The 16,129-nt window shown below is 38.7% G+C and overlaps 2 protein-coding genes across 3 annotated transcripts; both read left to right on the forward strand.

The window, feature by feature from the left end:
- Nucleotides 1-182: 182 nt before the first annotated feature.
- On the forward strand, nucleotides 183-4,211 carry dnajb6a (DnaJ heat shock protein family (Hsp40) member B6a). 2 transcript variants are annotated; one of them, XM_037275619.1, is made up of 9 exons: nucleotides 183-364; nucleotides 556-620; nucleotides 1,326-1,429; nucleotides 2,255-2,364; nucleotides 2,477-2,542; nucleotides 2,682-2,792; nucleotides 2,864-3,010; nucleotides 3,093-3,306; nucleotides 3,418-4,211. In XM_037275619.1, the coding sequence occupies exons 3-9, from the start codon at nucleotides 1,365-1,367 to the stop codon at nucleotides 3,521-3,523; spliced, it is 819 nt and encodes a 272-aa protein (XP_037131514.1). In that variant the 5' UTR covers nucleotides 183-364; nucleotides 556-620; nucleotides 1,326-1,364; the 3' UTR covers nucleotides 3,524-4,211. The 2 variants fall into 2 exon arrangements, with proteins under 2 accessions (XP_037131514.1, XP_037131512.1); XM_037275617.1 differs by lacking the exon at nucleotides 556-620.
- Nucleotides 4,212-5,432: 1,221 nt separating this feature from the next.
- Nucleotides 5,433-14,264, forward strand: LOC119136841 (potassium voltage-gated channel subfamily B member 2-like). Its single transcript, XM_037275611.1, has 3 exons — nucleotides 5,433-5,728; nucleotides 7,361-8,094; nucleotides 12,254-14,264. Exons 2-3 carry the CDS (start codon nucleotides 7,504-7,506, stop codon nucleotides 14,213-14,215), a joined length of 2,553 nt encoding a protein of 850 aa, XP_037131506.1. The 5' UTR covers nucleotides 5,433-5,728; nucleotides 7,361-7,503; the 3' UTR covers nucleotides 14,216-14,264.
- Nucleotides 14,265-16,129: the final 1,865 nt, after the last annotated feature.

Below are 16,129 nucleotides of genomic sequence, written 5' to 3' on the forward strand. Positions count from 1 at the left end.
CTCCCATTAGAGTATTATTCACCTTACACAAGCTTGATAGTTTTAAAAATGGGAAAATAAACTATAACCCAAATGGGAAGAGTCAAGAAACTATGAAGTAAGTTCTGTTTCTTGAACCCAAACGCAGTCGTTTCCATACCTAATGCGTCCAGTTGGTGGCGGGGTGTTTGGGTGAGTTGAAAAAAATAGCAGCCGCGCAGCAGATTCAGGTGAAGAAGACGCAGTAGCTGGACGATGCGACTAATCCAAGAAACCGCAAACTGTGGCACGAAAAAACCTGTTTAGCTTTCGGGAAACCCTTTCAAGAGATTCGTTATCACTTCTACGAATCATTTTAAGTCATACATCGCCGAAGCTGTTTTAGGTAAGATCAATTTGAACAGTGAGCATATGTGATGTTTTCAACCGCACAGCGCTAAGCTAGTCATGGACCCATTCACTATACGTCATGTAGCAGAAGCTAAACGCCACCATCATTTTGCTAGGTAGATTTAATAATCTTGTAGGGGGATTTTAAGCAGGGTGGGATCTGACGTTTATTGCTGTGTTTATAAGGGTTGATGCGGTCACATAAAGCAAACTTCAGCCACAATTCCAGCATACAGTACAGAGGATTACAGTTACCGTATTTTATTTTTGTTTTTAATTGGTTAAATAATATTTTGTTATCTGAAACGCGTATGTGTAAATCGAGGCAGTTACGAAATAGCTCTGGAAACGTTTTTAAGTACATGAGATTTTAAATAATATTAATGATCTAAACGAGGTCATTGAGAAGAGAGTAAATCAAGGCAAATGCAAACAAATGAATTTATGACAAATTCCATAATGTAATGCAAACCAAACTACGTAGTCGTATGAAAAAACTTTAGGAACACAATTTTCAAACTTCTCTTTTGAGTCATTGGTTGTTCGAAACAGGAAGTTCAGTTAAAAGTCATAGTAGATGAATACAGCGACATTTGACAAGTGAAATCAAGTGTATTGGATTTATAGAATATTTGCGATAAGTGCAAGAAGTCAAATAAGAGTGTTTCAATATTTTGATTATCAACCATTTAACCAGTCTTATTTCCTATTTGAACACTGGGTGGTGGTACCCACTTGACATTGAAGAAGAAGAGTAGGAAGATGAAGAACTTTGATGTGATGCCTTATCATGGCACTTTGTTGATGAATCGGTGACCTATCGATCGCACCATCGCAGTGTATGCAATCCCTAGTAGGCATGAATGAAAGTCAAAATGTTATTGGATATGCTTATGTTGATACAATTCACATGCTGTGGTTGTTCTTGACCTGTATGATTTGCTTTTCACTTTTAGGTTCCTTAGACCCATTGTCGTGCTCTTCAGCCACACACTATGGTGGACTACTACCAGATTCTAGGAGTACGGAGAGATGCGTCTGCAGAGGACATAAAGAAATCGTCAGTTGATACGTTTTACAAGTTTATACAAATATTAAAAATATCAGTATGCAGCTCTAAACTGTCCTTTTTTGAAAAAGACCACTTGATGTCCACAACATGATATCAGTGTCTAAGGTCTCAGCTTGTGAATATCACATGACTGTTTGACCCTTGACAGTGCAATGTGTGCGTCCAAATTCGTAGGGTTTGTTTTTGAGGAGCCTTTGCAGGCTGGGTCCTTCCAAGTCTTCTCGTATAGCCCCAGAAGAGTCAACACAACTTACATTTGTGTTGTTGTAACTGTGTACGTCATTCAAGTCAACCGCTAATGGCATTTCATCATCACCTTGAATAAGCATCCTGTACTTTTTTGTTCTATTTCAAAAGATATCATTTGTGTAGAATGTATTAACACAAGTAAAATAATACAAGTAACAATAACCTCCGCCCATCCTGGTGTGTAAACAATGTGGCTGTACCACTAGCACCTGTTAAGCCTGTTCGACTCGGCCCAATTTTTCTCATCTCAAAAACTTCTCATCGTGGGAACTATGATCCATTGTATCTCAGAAATAGTGCTTGTTCATCTTATAATGCGACAAGAGCAAAGATGAAAGACGTAACAGTTGCGACACTTATTGACAGGCTCACCTTCAGGTCTGCTTGAAAATGGGCCTCATTTCTCCATCCTGAATGTTGCACCATTTAGTTTATTTATGATTCATTCATTTCATGTTGTACACTTGCTTTGCTCTTGACAGACCTAAAAAAACATGGTGTACAGTAGAAGATGCTTTAAAAAGTGTATTTCATGCCGCTGATTTTTGCACTGACCTTTGACAGGTACAGAAAACTGGCCCTGAGGTGGCACCCCGATAAAAACCCAGAAAACAAAGAAGATGCTGAGAAGAAATTCAAGGAGCTGTCAGAGGCTTATGAAGTCCTGTCAGATGGTTTGTAATTTCTTGGAAATTTGCCAATGTGTACTTCATTATTTACTGTGGTCTTGTTGCCCATAAAATTGTTTTGTAAATGGTGAGCCATGTTATTTTCTTTTTCTATCAGTGAACAAGAGAAGCACATATGATCTATATGGCAAAGAAGGACTGACGAGGGGTGCTCGAGGGAGAGGTAATGTGATCATCCATCCTCAAAAAATTCTTCTGGTTTCCCAGACTGAAGCTAAACAAAATTTCCCTTTTGTGTTCCACATAGTTTTCATCTAATTACTACTAAATATGTCCAAATGTTTTTAATGAATCTGTTACAGGTGGGCACTTCCACAATGAAGATCATTTCCAAGAACCCTTCACATTCCGTAACCCAGAAGATGTCTTCAGGGAGTTCTTTGGAGGCAGGGACCCATTTGCAGACCTTTTCGGTAAATCCATTTTGTTTTGCGTTTCCTTCATTTAGAAGCTTTTTGCTCACTCTCTCCTCTTGTTCTTCAAGGTGCAGATCCATTTGGTGATGATCCTTTTTTTGGCAGCGGACGGCGCCATCAAAGTCGCACAAGTCGAAACCGGACAGGGGGCTCATTTTTGGGGGGCTTTGTAGGTTTTCCACCCTTTGGTGCCGGCTTCTCACCTTTTGACCCAGGTAAGAAACCAACAACAATGGGCAATAGAATTCACTCCATGCTAATTACTTAGGTTTTGTGATTTTCATTCTCCCCTTGCAGGCTTTGGTACGTTTGGCTCCATGAGCCCCATGGGTCACATGGGTCATATGGGTCACATGGGTCAGATGACGACCATGGGTAGTCTCGGGGGCGGGGGCTTCACCTCTTTCTCCAGCAGCTCCTTTGGGGGAGGTGGTGGAGGAGGCATGGGTAACTTCCGTTCCGTGTCTACTTCTACAAAAATCGTCAATGGCAGGAAGATCACTACTAAAAGGTAAACACAAAGTTTTGTTTATCTTATTTGTCATATGAAACAGGTTTGTCTCACTCTTGAAGAAGAGAAGAGAAGAGAAGAGAAAGAAACAGTGTTTTTCTCCTTTTCCAGGATCATTGAGAATGGTCAAGAGCGGATTGAGGTGGAAGAGGACGGCCAGCTGAGGTCACTAACCGTCAATGGTAAAGAGCAGCTGTTACGACTGGAACACAAATAATAAACCACAAGTTACCTCAGCACAATACCAAGAAACTTGAGCTTGAAACAAAATATTGGCAACAACAAAAAGCAACAAAGAATTGTAATAATAGTTTTTTTTTTTTTTTATGTATATACTTTAGTTGTGTTTAATTCCATTGATAGTCCCCTCTGGCAGATCTTGTGATCTAAAGTTTAACATCGGTGAATTTGGGTGACTTATGTGTTCTGTTTAACTAGTTCTGAACTGAAACTGGCCTTGAATTTTAGGGTTGGTATTGATGCTTCAGTGTGTGGGACCACAATGTTATGACCCCTGACCCTACTAATATTTTGTGTCCACTCCTTGTGTGTGTCTGACAGCTCACGGCATTCCAAAAATGTAACTCAGCTTGTAAATATTACAAAAGTGTCAAATTGAATTATATAATGTGGGTAGATATATAAAGCATTATCCCCTCTATGTTTATTGCTTGTTTAACCTTGTTCTTAATTACCTTTTTTTTTTTTTTTCAATTCCAACGCTGGTATGATGTATTTTTCTATCTTTTATTTAATGATGCATGTATACCTGTTGATGTTAAGTCTTAATGTTAAAGCTGCACTATGATGCACAAATACCATGGGTCATTCTATAAATTATCCTGTATAGGAATTCAGACGTTTAGCGTACTTTGTAAACCAATAAATTTAAGTTTCATTCTGAACTTGTAATCATGATCATTTGGGAAAAATAATAATAATTATATACATATACTATATATATATATATATATATATATATATATATATATATATATATATATATATATATATATATATACACACACATATACACATACATATACACATACATACACTACCGTTCAAAAGTTTGGGGTCACAAAATTGTTTGGGTGACCCCAAACTTTTGAACGGTAGTGTAAATATTATTATAATAAAATATGAATTAAATATTATGAATTATATCTTATATTTGTATAAACTTATATATAATCTATGAATATAAGTATACATATATATTATAAGATTTTTTACACAGAAGATTATATATATAATCTATAAATAATTATCTAAATAAATATATACACTACCGTTCAAAAGTTTGGGGTCACCCAAGCAATTTTGTGACCCCAAACTTTTGAACGGTAGTGTATATAGTGGGAAAGAGACAAAAACAACAACAATTTTGTCTCAATTGAATGCCTGCCTAAAGTCATGTTCATTGTTTGAAAATGAAATGCATTCACCCCTTGCCTATAGTGTATATAGTGGGAAAGAGACAAAAACAACAACAATTTTGTCTCAATTGAATGCCTGCCTAAAGTCATGTTCATTGTTTGAAAATGAAATGCATTCACCCCTTGCCTGAATAATTAAGAAACAAAACTGACTACAATCACAATGCTCCATCACTGGCAAATGTTTTCTTTGTGGGCCTCATAGGCAGCACATTTGTGACCCTTTATCTAGACTCTAGAGTATGTTATGTGTCTGCAGACTGCTGAACTTGTTACTCTGACCTTTGTAATTCTAGTTCCACGATATTGCTGCGTTAGAATTTTTCTTTCCGCTGCGAAACCAAACACTCGTGTTCTACACTCATCTTAGACCAGTGGCTGTAATTAACAAAACAGGCTAGACTTGTGAAGACAATTATTTGTCTTTTTGATAAATCATATTTTAATAATTATTTATATATCTTTAATATTTATTATCTGTAATGTTTAATATTTTGGGAAAATCAAAGGCAAGGCAGACTGCGAGTTGAAGTCTAACCCTAACCGCGTTCCAAAGAAGAGCTGTCCTTGGTGCTGAACGAAACTCTTTTTCTCTCTCGCTCTCTCTCTCTCTCTCGCTCTCTCTCTTGCTTTCTGTCTCTCTCTCTCTCTGTCTCTCCCCTTTCTCTTTCTCCCTGTGTCTCTCTATCCATCCGTGATCCGTTTAGTCCTTCTTACCAGCGACTGTCTGTAGTTATTTGCAGGTGTCCTCATGTATCTCAGCTACACAGACGCCTCACTTGATGCAACATAACCTGAACGTTCAAGCTGGCCTTAACTATCTGGCCAAAATGTGGATCTTTGACAGTATGCCTTGTGGGTTTCATTTATCAGTATGTTCAGTATGGTGTTGAAAATCAAAGATAACTAGGTGGCTGCTATGGTGGGACCTCCTGGAAGAAGCAGAGTTCGACTTCAAGAGTTATTCAGCAAAATCCATACAGGTAGGCTCCTCTTGAGTTTCTTAGATTCTTGACAACCTGTTTTTTTATTTCTTCCCTCTGGAACATTTATTTCTAATATGAGATATGAAAAGGGAGGTTATATTCATTATTCTAAAAAGAAAACGTTTTTGAATTATCCTGTGATGGTATTCGTCTGTGCGCTTTGTGCTTTTTAAATTTGCGGTACTCAAGTGCATAATCTCGGGATAAGCCACAGTCTGCCTAATCTCCTGATGACGAATTAGAAATGAATGCTCTCTTTTTAGACTTTGACTCTGCGTTCTAAACAATTTGCTTTCGACTTGGAAAAAGTGTTGATGTAATGGAAAACGGTGTACGGAACACAATAATAATCTTTATCATTAGTTTTTGCTTGCATGACCTTTGTTATGAAGTATGTAAAATCCAGGTGTAATTGTACATACCTAGTTATTTTATGTTGTGTTGTTGCACAGAGGCACGCATTGTTAATTTCATTAAAAATTATTAATTATGGTGTCTATCATTTGAAACTTAACATGGCACTAAATACGTATTTTACACTGCAAAAACGAAAGTCTTATCGGTCTTAACTTTCTGCGATGAAAATATGATCCCAAATTATTGCCTTCTTTTTTAACTTTGATAAAAATAAAAGCCCCATAATTGTTTGGTAATGAAAAAAAAATTCCTCTATACTGATATGAGTATCAAACATCTGACCCATCTCAAGTTAGCAAGAACAACTTAGAACAATTTAAGTATTTAATAAATTTCTGATTGTGCGACTAAATAGCATTTTGACATTTAGTGACGTAGTAGTTTTGGATGCTGACATCGTCGTGTGTCCTATGAGTGTCCCGAGAGAAGATAGACAGGCTATAATTAACTTGGGCAGACAAAGCCAAATGCCCCCGCTAGGATTTGTGGTTCGGCGTTATACAATCAGATAAAAGTCCCACTGTCAAAGGACATTTAATGGTAGAATAAGCTCTAGTGGTCCAACCATAAAATTGATTTCCCGGAAAAAGCTACGATTAACATTTTATAGAGCAGTCATTGAAAGACTTTTAATTCCAGAAAATGATGGTGGTTCTCCCATTTCGGCGTGTTTACATTAGCAAATGAAAGTGAGTGAAGTTTACAGAATGGTTGTCCCTTAACCTTCAAGAAAACAGCAAGCTTGCTTTGTTGTGCTAACTCCTTATTTTTTATAAATGTCTAACTGACTGTTTTGAGGCCCAAAAATAGTTTTTTACAGTTTAAACATGATTTGATCTACTGACCTCTAACTGGGATGTCACTCAGTAAAACACAGACCTTTGCCAAGGCCAGAGGTCATATTTGGGATTGTTTGTCCGTCTGTCTCATAGCTAATTAGACGCTTCTCTTCATGCCTTAGTGACTCAAAAGGAGAAAATCATTTCAGCTGTTTTATCCAGATCCTCACCAAACTAAATTAATTCTAGCCGACGGAGTTCGAATCGTTATAAAAAATTTAGCTAACTTCATCTGTCCTGATATTTACTGTTGTCAAAATGAATACTTTGAAAAACGACTACTGCAAAAAATACGGTATGACTTAAAATGTATAAATACCATATGTAAATTCATATTTTTAATAATATTGCTTATTTCTTTATACCCTTTTAGTCATGGATCTCAGCACCAGTTCTACTATCTGAAAAGAGCTGGGTGAGCTTGGTGGGCCAAGCCACTCTGTGCCCACCGGCCACCACGAAATCATCCCGACGAGTCAATATCGCATCCATTAGTGGAGTTCACACTGCATAAATATGGTGGACAAAGCGCTCTACAGTACACCAAAAGTCCTCAATCGACCCCCGGTGGTTCCAGTGCTGCCCCCGGAGCCCATCGACATCATCCGCGTGAAGGCACGATCTCGGAGGGTCCGACTCAATGTTGGAGGTCTAACACATGAGGTTTTATGGCGAACGCTGGACCGCCTTCCCAGAACCCGTCTGGGACAGCTGAGAGACTGCAACACCCATGAGTCGCTGCTGGAGGTCTGCGATGACTACACCCTGTCTGAGAACGAGTATTTCTTCGACCGCCATCCCGTGGCCTTCTCCTCCATTCTCAACTTCTACAGAACTGGCAAACTGCACATGATGGAGGAGATGTGCGCCCTATCTTTTGGCCAAGAGCTGGACTATTGGGGTATTGACGAGATCTACCTGGAGTCTTGCTGCCAGGCACGATACCACCAGAAGAAGGAGCAGATGAATGAGGAGCTGAGGAGGGAGGCGGAGAATCTGAGAGACAAGGAAGGAGAGGAGGAGGAGGAGGAGCTGGGCTGCTGTCCTGACCAGAGGCAGAAGCTGTGGGATCTCCTGGAGAAACCCAGCTCATCTGTGGCAGCAAAGGTAACAGCAACTCGCACTCCCATGATAACCCTTCCAATGGAGAGATTTCAAATTCCAGGGCTTAGTCCGAGTTGGCCCACTTTAACCAATTCAGAGGCATTCATTGAAATTTTCGGAAATTCCAAATTCATAATATTTAACTGTAATTCTGTCACCATAGAGCGTATGCGGTTTATAAACTATAACACGAAAACTGTATAAATAACATTTAAACATTCAAATATATTTTTTTATCTATATACGTATATGTTGAACAAATCCCCATCTTTTAAAGGAATGAGTTTAACAGTCTTACTTGGTACTTTTTCCAAAATAAAGTGTAAACAGAAGTATTAAGACAAACCTCTTAATCATGTCCAAAGTTCATTGAAGACATTGTTTAACAAGTTGAGAATGAAATAACTTGACTGGCCCCAAAATAGCCTTGACCTCCACCCCGCCAAAATACAACAGAAATTGTGAGCCAATCCTATACATGCCAACATCTTGTAGAAGATGACATATTAGTCGTTTTGTAATTTATGAAATGGTCAGGATCCTCAATTCTGGACCAACAGCAGCTCCATCTCAACACTGTGGAATTGCATTACACAACTGGAACTAGAGCAGCAAGCTGATTCAACAAGTCTTCAGTGGGTTCAAGGTCAGGATTTGATGCAGGCCTATTCATTTGCTTTACACCCAAATCCCGATTTCTGGATGGAGTTTGGGTCTAGACTGCGGAGACGCAGGAGTGTGAAGTGTCTGGATGTACCGGAAGAGTCTGTCGCAAAAGCAGATTAAGCTGTTTGCCCTAAGCAGTTAAGATTTAGTGAAGTTAAAAGGATGATAAAATGAGCCTTCCTGAGGTAGATAATGTATTGGCCAAAAGCGTTCTTAAGAACAGTGAAATTGATCATTTTGTAATTAACATTTAACTTGGCTAATTCTCTTGGCGCCCATTGTGGAAATGAATTCTCAATTTGTTTCATAAATTGCTTATTCTTAGGTTTTCACAGGACAGACGTCATTCAAGTTCTATTCATTTTAATTATCATAACAGAAAAATACACTCCTCAATACTTCACTTTTGGCAATTAAAAATTGCTTTTCACATGGAGCTGCAAAAAATAATGGAATAATATGCATGCCAGGACAGCAGTGTAATTTGCTGGAGAATCAAAACAACTCAAATTTAAACTGCCAGTAATTTGAGGTATGAAATCATACATACAGATCATACGTAATACGTACATAAGTTTAGCAGCAAACTTTGTTTCTAAATATAACAGAGATCCTTGTGACTATTTCAGAAGTGTGGGGTCAGCAGGAGGGAATCTTCTTAGGTCACTGCGCAATGACACTCCCTGTGTGTCATTCAGCTCTTAGCCAATAAGAGATCCTTCTCTGAGCATGATAAAGTACAGCTGATTAGATGCAAGTATTAAGTGGAACACACACACGCACACACAAATTCACCCACCGCTATGTCATAACAGACTATTTGTACCAATAATAACTTTTTCAATAACCAAATTTAAATTCATGCACATAATCTTATTGTAGTTTGATGGGATTTACTCTCATGTTATTTAATATCCTACTAAACTTCTTATTCAACTTGATTTCTCTCATCAAGGGTTATTTAAGCTAGTCATTCGCATGAACTATTTGGCGAAATTTTGATGCCAGATGCTCTTCCTGGAGAATTACATTCGCAGGGTAAAATTTAGTTTAGAGTTTAGAGTTTATTCGTTTATTTCATACATGTGAAAAAAAAATATATATTACTGTACACAAATGGAAAGACAAAAAAAAATATATATATATATATATGTATAAACTAAAAGAGTAGTAAGCACGATATAACCAAAAAAGAAACCATAAATCATATTCACATGCCTGAAAAGGAGTGGGAAGAAGTATAACTTAAAATTGTGAGCAGATAGAATAATGTGCCCAAGTCTTTTTGTTCCTACGCTACCTTTTTATCATTTCAGGCTTCATTTGGACAGACGTGAGGTCGTCAGCTTAGGCATTTCTTGTAAACACATCATTCCCTTGCTCACTGCTCAACAATTGACTTTTTTTTAATCTGCCCTTGATTGCAGTTCAGTGCTAGTTTGAGAAACTTTGTGGCCGTTACGCAAAGTTCAATTTACGCTATCCATGGCGCGTTTCGTGAAACAGTAGTGGCTTCTTCACAAATCATGCAATGGAGCCGGTGACTGCAGTAGCTAGAAGTCAGCCTCAACCCAAGTGTGATCCAATGAGTGCTTTGGCAAATAACCATGCCAAATTCACAATGTTATTGGTACAGGTAAAGCTCTTATGATATTGCGTTTGCGTGGAGGATTTAGGAGGATCAAGCTAGGTGGGAAGAATCCAAATGGAATCCCAAAAAAAGTATTTATTCACAAAGAACAAAAGGAAAGCAAACAAAGCACGTGGAATTAAGAATTACTAAATCAATAGAAGTCTAACAAATAAAACATTAGGACTGACTGACCGTAACATGACTTGGGAATGTAACAACTACTGATGGGAACCAATACAACATACTAAATTGACAAGACAAAAGTGACTAAGGGAGCTGATTGGTAGACACAAGTCATCGAGTTGACAAACACAGGTATGAACATAATAATAAGATAATAAGAAAAAACCAAAATTGCAGTACAAGACATAAACCACAAAAAGAGATGAGACAAAACCAAATGTAAACATCAAAAGTGTTTGGATTCTGCAAAGCATGCACTGACTGACATTTCGAGTTTTGGATCGACTTTCAACGACCTGTTTGATTTTGGTGTATTTATCAGTGGTGGTTTGTGAAGAGTGGATGGATGGATGGATGGATGGATGGATGGATGGATGGATGGATGGATGGATGGATGGATGGATGGATGGATGGATGGATGGATGGACGGACGGACGGATATTGAAAATATTGGGACGGAATGTGTGAACAGATGTAGGCGGGGGTCAATTGTTTGTTGGAGCTAATTGGTTGATGCTTGTGAACATTGAAATTAGCCATGTGGATATGTCCAAGCTGTGTGGTCAACAGTCTGAGCCGTGCTACATATATGAATAACACGATCAATTTTATAACATTGATACAGGCTACAGCATTTGAAATATTTTTTTGGACAGACATTAATTAAGATTTCTTGTGACATATTCCTGAACGTCCATGTTCAAATGAGGACTAACATTGAGTGAATGTCATAAAAGATGCTGTTGTACAGTAATTTAGAAGCAAGAGAGCACAAATATATATGCAATTTTTAAAAACAAAATTTAATTTAGTATCTTCAGATGAAAATGTCCTTAATTTCTACTCTTTCTTGATATCATCTATTTGTTAAAGAATAATTTCCTTTAGAAAGGAATTTACAACCATGTTTGATTCTTCCTGTTAGAGGAGGAAAGAATGAGTAACCACTTCTAACAGCTCTCTATCCTCGCTATAGATAGCAAGACAATCCTATTACAATTATCCGTAAATGTCCTAGCAAAGGCTGCAGTGAGAGACGGCACAAGCTTATGGCTCCTCACCGTTTCACCTGCAGTTCGTTTCAGTATTAAAACAAAAACGATTTGCCCATGTAAAGGGGATTTTTTTTCTTTACATAGCTGCTAAGGGCTCAAGTAATGACGGCTCACTTGTTTTCTGACTTTGGTGATTGGTTATTACGTGAGCCCTGAGCAACTGTGATGTCATTTTCAGTCGCAGCTAGTGGCAAAATGGCCGCCCCTTGAGATGGATAAAAACAGGTGGATTTTGCTGCTTAACTCATCTTACAATATCTTATAATCATCTCATCTTACAAAATTATGAATCAAAATACCGTGTTTAGATTTCTGCTGCCACATTGAACATTTAATGTTAAAGAAAAAGTTCAAGATGACTTTCCTTCAAGCAAAGAAATATATTATTTTGCTTTAAACTCCCTGAAGAACAATTGAAGTGTCAGTAACTGAATCTAGATAATGGTGACATCCTCTTAGTCCGGGACAGACCAATTAGCATCTCAATCCTAGCAGACAATATGAGATGCCAATATTAAGATATTTTGCCCCGGTTTTGAAAATCCTCATCCAGAGTGTGTATCAAAATGAAATACATTGTGTACCAACCAAAAATAACATAGACTATGTTTCCTTTGTCTTGCAGATCCTGGCTATGATCTCCATCCTGTTCATCATTATTTCCACAATATCATTATCACTCAACACCTTGCCAGAGCTGCAAGTTGTGGACGAATTTGGCCAGTTTAATGACAACCCAAGCCTAGCCCACGTAGAAGCAGTGTGCATCGCCTGGTTCACCATGGAGTACCTGTTGCGCCTGCTGTCAGCACCCAACAAGTGGAATTTCATCAAAGCGCCACTAAATATCATTGATTTGCTGGCCATACTGCCTTACTATGTGACTCTATGCCTCACCGAATCCAACAAGAATGTAATGCAGTTCCAGAACGTGCGTCGTGTGGTCCAGATTTTCCGAATAATGAGAATTCTGAGGATATTGAAACTGGCCAGGCACTCCACTGGACTGCAGTCTCTGGGCTTCACGCTGCGAAGGAGCTACAACGAATTGGGTCTATTAATTCTCTTCCTTGCCATGGGCATTATGATCTTTTCTAGCTTAGTATTCTTTGCTGAGAAAGATGAGGATTCCACCAAATTCACCAGCATACCTGCCTCTTTCTGGTGGGCTACAATCACAATGACCACTGTTGGTTATGGAGACATTTACCCTCAAACCTTGCTGGGGAAGATTGTTGGAGGGCTTTGTTGCATAGCTGGAGTCTTGGTCATTGCCCTTCCCATCCCAATCATTGTCAACAACTTCTCCGAGTTTTATCGAGAGCAGAAGAGGCAGGAGAAGGCCATCAAGAGGAGGGAAGCTCTTGAACGAGCTAAACGAAGTGGAAGTATTGTTTCGATTAATCCCAAAGAGGCTTTTGCACGTAACATGGAACTTACAGATGTGCTGATTGAAAAGAAAGAAGATAGTAAGTGTCCAGTGGATAATCACTTATCCCCTAGCCGCTGGAGCTACCATAAACGCTACTCCAATGTGGATTTAGGCAGCCCCGGTCAGTCCAAACTTACATCTGGTTACCAGGAAGTGGCTCGAGTGGGCTCACCTGACTGTCCCAAGCCCTTGACTAGCAAAGGCAGCCTTCAAAACCTCAACGTAAAGACATTAGAATGTGCTTACGACAAGGCAAGCACTTTCCAGGCGAACCAAGCAAAACTGATCAAAGAAGAGATGGAGATGAATGTGCTGCCCCCCATCCAAACCCAAAAAACATCCCCTGACGGAAGTGCAAGAGCAGGCTGCAACATGGCTGAGGTCTTTTCAGGAGAAAGAGCAGAAAAAAGTTCTCTGATCCCCAGTGTTGGAGCTAGTCAAAGTACTTCAAGACAACTGCGTGCACCCCCTCCCTTGGATCTGACTCGGATTAGTGCCATAGAGATCAATAAGACCACTGATAGCACTCAGCCAATGCCAATTATAAAAGACGGGCTGTACAAGTTTGTGTCCAGTCCCAACATCAATACAACTGCAGACAGCAGCTGCACCTCCTCAACGGATTATAGTAGCAGCCTACAGAAGACAATAGACAACAAGAGTGACCTCATTGGAACCCAGGATGATGTGCTCATGGCAGTGATTACACCAGTGGCCACTTCCTCCTCTGCTGGTACAGCCAAGCTTTCTCAGCAACTGTCAGACGATAATGTTTCCAGATTTTCTTCACGGCTCAGCTCTGGAAGGCAAGACACTAAATCTTCACTGGCTCTGCTACAATCTCCGTCCCTGCTCGAGCAATCTGTTCGTCCAAACAACTCTAAGGGGGAAGGTGAAGGCTCAGCAGCCAAGAGATTAGAGGGTGAAGGACAGCTCACAGGCTTAAGCTACCAAGGAAAGAATCACATGGAGAAGTCTGCTGCCGGCTCAGCCAGTTGCACCAGCCCTCTGCCCAAGGCCAACCTTCTCAACTGTTCGCAGGATCTGGTAAGTATGGAGGGAGGAGGAAGGGAGGTGCCATCTCAAGGTGCTGAGAGGCAAGAAAACCACATTCTAGATGGAAGTCACAAATCCTCCAATGAAACTAGCATGTGAGCCCACTTTCCAAAAGCGCTGAGATTTCCACTGAAGAAAATGGGGACATTAAGAATGTTGCCCAACAGAGGCACGAAAACCACCTAAAGAACATTGAACCACTGAATCATTTTTGACCACAGATGAACCACATTTGAACAAAAACAAAAAAATCATGTGTGTCCACCCCTTTCTATTGTTTTATTTTCAGGCTATTTCAGGAAATCAAGATTCTATATAAAAATTCTGCACAATGTGGAGAAAAAAAAAAAACGTGTCTTTTGCAATACATGCAAATTTATGGCTCATCAGTCTTTTGGCTATTATAAACCGTACATGAAATGCAGCCCTAAGCATAGTCAAACATATTGGGTGAGCCATGTTGTATAGTTTGTATGGTTGTACAGTATTTATTTTTTACCCCTCTTTTCTATAAATGCCTAAAAATAAGTTACTTAAAGGGGATGGATGAGGAACAGAAAGTATTTGCTGTTTGTTCACATCTTGGCACACATTCACCTCTCGACAATGAGACGTAGCAGCAGTTTAATAAAGAGAAAATGATAGACTGAATAGATAGCGTGACAAAAGATAAAACTATGGAGGGAGTCATTAAACTCTGCCTGAGTCCCAGGTCGGAGGCTCCTGTCATGAACAGTCATAACAAATCAAGGGGCCTTGACACATTCCATAGACAAGACATTTGCCCATCATGTGTTAGTAAGTGCACTTGTGCATGTACCTAAACAATCTGGTCTCTATGAGACTTATCTATGTCTTTTAATCGAATCATGTTTATTGTACTTTTGCCATCATTGTCATTTCAGTTTGAATCATTTTTGGCAATTTTAGTTGTTGGAGACATTGGAGCATCAAAAATTATAGGTCAAGAAACACAAGCAGTAAATGCAGTGCTCTGCCCAATGTTTGCTTAGTGTAGATGCAAATATTCTTATATTTCTTTTAGTGTCTCACATTCAAATACTGATGCCAGAGGTGCTAACCAAGGCTACACCCTGCAGCATGTTGTAATTATATTCTTGTGTGTGTGTGTTGGGGGGTTATTTTATTGTGAAAGCGTTCCCCTTAAATGATTGCATGTTCAAAATTAATGAATGCTGCATTGCACGTTCAAATGAATGCATAGCTGACATTTATCAGATTTACTTGTATGGACAAAATGACTTAGCGAGAGAAAATATAGTTTGATCACGGGTATCAACACATAAAACATGACTTGTGTGTAAATTCGAACCCAGTCTATAGATTGACATTTTTTCTGTCTAATAACAGTGATTCACTGTGTTTTTAAAAAGACAATGGCGCTGCATTTTCTTGTTGACATCTATAGATATATTCAAACATGGGTGCCTTTTCATAAATAGACAATTTATGAGAAGGTGGAAGAAAAATTGTAGACTAAGAGTTGTTTTCTTTTTTTTTTTTCTTGTTCAATGGACACAATATGTTGATATGCAAATCCTCTTTGATTTTGTTGTACAGTACTTCACTTAACCTCATTATGACTCAACTAGTAACATCGCCTACAGTTTTAACCTCACTGTGCCGCAATTTCCTCTGCATTTGCTAGTAAGGTAAGTTTCTCTGAGAGAGTACAATATATTTGAATTGCACTGCTGATCTAAATGCAGTGTATCTTACAAGTGTATTTATATGTGTGTATTAACTACAGCATCCATAAATGAATATATTATGGTTTGATCGGATTCTAAATCGATTAATAAGTCTAACTGTGGCATAATAAATAACATTATTAACTGATGACCTCAAACTATACAATCATTAAAAAGAGGTCGCAGTGTAATTTCATATTATTGTTCAGTTAACTTCAAAAGTACAACTATAGTCTTTTTGACAACAAACATGTACACAACCACATGTTCCAATTGCATTTGCTAGTGTTACTATCATCTA

Source organism: Syngnathus acus, chromosome 17, assembly GCF_901709675.1.
Source record: "Syngnathus acus chromosome 17, fSynAcu1.2, whole genome shotgun sequence".
NCBI classification, from domain to species: domain Eukaryota; kingdom Metazoa; phylum Chordata; class Actinopteri; order Syngnathiformes; family Syngnathidae; genus Syngnathus; species Syngnathus acus.